This window comes from Frankliniella occidentalis, unplaced genomic scaffold (assembly GCF_000697945.3).
Source record: "Frankliniella occidentalis isolate FOCC.00 unplaced genomic scaffold, Focc_3.1 Scaffold133, whole genome shotgun sequence".
NCBI classification, from domain to species: domain Eukaryota; kingdom Metazoa; phylum Arthropoda; class Insecta; order Thysanoptera; family Thripidae; genus Frankliniella; species Frankliniella occidentalis.
This window is the reverse complement of record NW_026267260.1, coordinates 325066-330165: the sequence shown is the minus strand read 5'-3', so window position 1 is coordinate 330165 and position 5100 is coordinate 325066. Positions and strand designations below refer to the sequence as shown.

General features: G+C 36.3%; 1 protein-coding gene across 1 annotated transcript; it reads left to right on the top strand.

Moving 5' to 3' along the window:
* Positions 1-523: 523 nt before the first annotated feature.
* On the top strand, positions 524-4137 carry LOC127750102 (uncharacterized). The gene is made up of 14 exons (XM_052270660.1): positions 524-719; positions 1179-1300; positions 1434-1442; positions 1560-1715; positions 1800-2000; positions 2081-2266; positions 2347-2397; positions 2469-2552; positions 2640-2738; positions 2848-2952; positions 3085-3199; positions 3277-3362; positions 3447-3654; positions 3750-4137. The coding sequence occupies exons 1-14, from the start codon at positions 524-526 to the stop codon at positions 3962-3964; spliced, it is 1833 nt and encodes a 610-aa protein (XP_052126620.1). The 3' UTR covers positions 3965-4137.
* The last annotated feature ends 963 nt before the right edge of the window (positions 4138-5100 follow it).

The following is a 5100-nucleotide window of genomic DNA, read 5'->3' as shown; positions in this document are numbered from 1 at the left end:
GCATATGCGCATAGGCAGAAACAAAAATATGCATCGATATTGGTGGATGTAATGCAAATAAGTTTAATAAATGCGTATTTTCTGGGATTGTTGATGCGCATTTTATGCTCATTTCAATGTGACATGCAAACCGGCAAGTCGACTTTTGCCGATCGCCTTTGGGTTCGAGAGTAAGGAAGTCTTGCTTTTCGCCCAGCTTTCGTGTCTCTGTGCTTTTTAATATCTGATTTTTAATATCAATTGTTTCAAATTAAAAGTTAGGATATTCTGGCTATTCATAACCACCTATGCCCGATTTCCTTGGAAAACCTAAAATAAAAACACAAATTCAATTCGAACTCGGCCTCTAGCCTCACCCCCTCCCCTCCTTTCATCAGAGCTATGATTGGTTGCTTCTTCTTGGCGCGAACGTGTGTCTTCTCCGTGCCCGCTGTATTCGAAAGAACGACAGTTCGTCAGTCGACACCGTTGTAGGTTGCTACGTATTTGCCCTCTAACCGCCGCGTGATTAAATTGTGTCAAAATGTTTGTCTTGGTTTTAAACCAAGAGACGGAAGAGCTGTCCATAAAGCAATCGGAAGAGATCTACGTCCTCATAGTGAGGTCAATGAATATCGTCCAATTTAAGCCCTCCTCACCAAGCGATTATGTGAAGAGGAAAGAGTACGGAGTCAAAGTTGGGGATCAAATGGTCCGCCATATCATAGTGGCTATGTCTGGTAAGAATGGTTGCTTTGTTGGAAAGTGTTATTTGAACACTATCGTGCCACTATCGTGTACCATTATTATCACTACTATCGTAAAACGTAAAACTTATTGTAGAGGCCACTTCTACTAGATCAAAGTGCCAAAAAACATGAAAAACTCACTTGGGACTCATCTTCAAGGCCCATTTACGATCTTGGATAATGTAAATTTTATTTTATTGAAGCGGAGGCGGTTTTTACATTATTTTATGGAACTTTCGCGGAGGGGCATTTTCAATCTCGTCTCCACAATGTTTCCGAGATTGAATTAAAGTGGTCACGCTCTCACGTTAAATCATAGGAACCAAAAATGAGCCGCAATAAGGAATTTTCCATCCAATGAAAACAATCCCACTGACATCACTTGATGTCATTTTGACGAAACTGTGTTCTCTGGGATGGATAATTAATTAATTTCTTAATTTATAACAGATGATCAAGAAGAGATTATCAAAGAAAAAGCAGAATTGGAGAAGAAGAAAAAACCACGCAAAGCTGTGAAATCAGCATATCCGAGTTCACAGCCATTTTCAGATTGGCAAGTAAACAAACAAGTAAGTAATCTACGACCCAAATAAACCAGCCAAATCTCTATATGGAGTCATTTTTCAGTCACTGCAGTTTTTGACACATTGTACAGTGAGAGACTTATTTGTGCTTGAATTTTGACTGCTTGGTCTAATTTAGGTAGAGTCAGTAACTGTGACCCTCATACAGTCAAAACTAACAAATATCTTCATAGTGATGTTTTATTTTGTGTTGTTGTGTTGTGGGTTCTTAGGAGCTTTCTCAAACATTTGTTTCATGTTTCAGAAAGAAAAACAAGTTAGGGCCAACGATGCCAGAGAGGCGACTGATAAGATCATTCAAAACAAGCTAGAAAATAAAAGGAAGAAGCAGGCAGTTCCTAGCTTAGAGACATCTGTGCAGAAGGACTTGGCGCCAAGAGAAACCGTTGGTGATGACTCGGTAAGGACGATTTACTCTTTATTTGTCCAATTAAAGTACTCGTGCTAATTAATTACTGGCTAATCTTCTGCTCCTTCTTTTCAGGCTAATCTAGGTGATAATGTTGCAATACAGTCATCTCTACTTAATTCGGTTATCTCGGAAGAAGACCCTTCTTCTCCTACTGCTAAGGAACGGCAAGCCAGTTTCTCAAGTGTCCATGATGTCCATGATGATGACACACCTTCAAAAGATGACGATGACACACTTTCAAAAGATTTACTATCCAGCTCAGTAGTGAGAACTGTAAGAGCATAATGACTTTTTCCTCAATTAAAGTTAGAGGGTTGTTTGTTTTCTTTACATCTAATTTCTTTTTTTTACAGGAAAATTCGGATGTGTTAACTGCAACAGCAGATGGCCATTCAAAACAGGAAACAAGGACACTTTTAAAAAAAAAACACTTGCAGAGTGTAAATCAGAATCATTCTCTTCCAGGGAAAAATTCTGATGGAGCTGGCTTACCCTCCAGATTGGAAAACAGAAACTCCCCAGCACGCAACAGCTCTGATGTCAGTTATTAAAGTGTACTCATTCATGAATTTATTTGCTATACATAGTAATTTCTTTACATCTGATTTTTTTTGTTCAGGAAATTTTTAATTTGCCAGTAACTGTAATGGCACATGTCCATTCACACAAGGTAAGCTACTTTAAAACTGTAGCTAGTTGTTTTTCACTGTCAATTTTTCTTCATTTTGCTTTTCTTTTCAGAGTCCAGGGAAAAATTCTGATGGAGCTAGCTGCTCACCCTCTAGAAAGGAAAACAGAAAGCGCACAGCATCCGAAAGCATTGATGTCAGTTACCTATTAAAGTGTACTCTTTCCTGAATTTATTGGCCCTACGTATAGTAAAAATTAGTAAGTTTATTCCTTCAATTTCAGTCTCTAGGCAATATCTGTCTTGGCAGTGATAGTGCATCCAAGAAAATTATTAGGAGTGATCGGGATTTGGAGTCAACGACCAAGCCTTTTAATACAAGGGTATGTTAATCAAATTAAATTCATGATTCAATTTTATTTCCCACAGATAACAGTATAGATTACATTTTAGTAAATCTAATCCTTATCCTGGCTCTTTTCATTATTCTAGAATTGGGATGAAATTGTTCCTGATCCAAACCAATCGGACACTGGAGAGAACTCACAGGCTAATGGTCCTTCTTTAGATGAAAGTGCTACAGGCAATAAAGCAACAGTAAGTTAAATTAGATGAATTTGTTGGAAAATCTTATCTTTCTCCTCTCTATTTTTTGAATGTTTAGAGATTTAAATTTTGACCATAATGCAGGAATAATATAAGGCGGTTTTTGTGTTGTTGCTTTTTTAGGAAGACCGCAATGAGGAGGAGGAGTCTGAGAATGATGTCAACTTGTATGAATATCTTGAAAGAAATTTTAAGAAAGTATTTAAAAAATTAGATAAATTGGGAAACAAAATTGAAGGTATTTTCTTCAGTCAAAGGAAAACTTTTTTAACTAGACCAAAATTGTCACTATATTTTCTATTTTCTTTTATTTAGCTTTGGAGAAAGGACAGGGTGTCAGACGCACTGCAGCTTCCTCTCAATTGGAAGAGGAAGTAGAAGGAGGTGTTATGCCAAACCATGTAATGAAATTGTTGTTTCTGACACCATATTTTTCTCATACACTTGCATTCTCAATTTTTACCAATCAATTTTACTGCTTCCAGGTTTCATTTGGGAGAGGAATTTACATTCCGATTAAAGATGTGAAAAAAATTACTGAGGCAGGGGATAAGTCCACCATCCTCCAGAGGAAAGTAGGTGAATTGGCTCTAGCTTGCTTTGGCGACAAATTGTCAACTTATTGTCTTTCCCAAGTGCAAGACAACAAGAACAAAGAGATTATGCCTGAAATTGTTATTGATAGAATAACAGGTAAGTAACTATGGAACAGCTGTTATAGGTTAAAGCTCCCGTTTCTTTACATTCGCATGTTGAGAAGTACTAATGCCTTTATGCCTTTGATACAGATGTAATAAATGAAGGGAATATTGAGGCAAATTATAGGAAGTTGCTAAGAAAGGCTGAAATAACCAAGCTCAACAGCCAAGAACTGACTGAAAAGATAGCTGAACTCAAGAACCTGGCAGCATCTCAAACTATAGAGTTAACGACAGCAGATATTAGAAAGAAAATGTCAAAAGTCATCTTCCTTTACAAGAATCCCTCAACCTCGACAAAGTAAAATAGATGTATCTTTCAACAATACCAAGTATTGTTAATTGCTGAGTAATCATTCAAATAATCTTGGTACTGTGCATCATCACCAAACTAGTGTGATAAAAAATGAATTTTTTTTTTGTGAAATCGTAATTTTTTCTTGTTACTTTATTGTTTTATTTGACCATGCTTCCAAAGCTACCCTGCAAAGCTGAAAATATAGCTTTTTTCTTAAAGAATCTTTCTTTTATTTCTTTCCATAGCCATGTCTTTCACAGATAGACCTCTGCTTTGTGTGACTGGCCTCGCTCAATTGATATGCTGTCTAAAAACATTGCTTCTCTCAACAACATACTTCTAAAAGTAGCTATCTTTGGTTCTCCAGAATAATTGGATACTTAAATTCACTCTCAGGAGGATTTCAGCCAGGATTCTCCTCTCTTAAGAAATATCAAGCAGGCTAATCATATAGTCAATATGGAGTTACCAGCAATAATGGGGATCCATAGTGCATTGAAATAAATACAGATCTTTCTGAACAGTTCTCACTGGGTGTAAGATGAAAATTTATTAGCCCAAATATTTAAACAAAAAGAAGGTGCAACAAAGACTCTTTACATACAGGAGCCTCTATGAACATTTTGGGGCTAGACTAAAGAGCAATAAAAGAAACACTTCTGTTTTTCCACTTCAAAATAGCCTAGACCCTCAACATAAGTAACTACTTATTTTGTAATATTCAAGGGGAAACTACAGTGAAAAGTTGGCCATTTTGGATAATAATGACCCTTAATGGCAGTTAATACAGTAACTGACACATACTTGCAAACATTCAGAATTTTGAATGCCCCTTACATTTCTTGGTGAAAGAAACTTTTCATATACGCTCTAAAATTTTCCTGGGTGATGGGTTTAGAGTTACATGTTAGACAAAATAATAGGAAAACAGCAACAATGTCCTTCCCCCTAAAGTATCTAAAAAAAATAATAAGAAGAACTAAATGTGGACCATTTTTAAATCATCAAAAAACTAAAATGAAACACAAATTTAAAACTGTGCTTTGTCAGAACTATAGCTCATTCCTTTCTGAATACAAGAATGTTTTCACACCCAACTTTGTTAAAACAAAACTGTTATGCAGTGAACATTTTTGGTTTTAA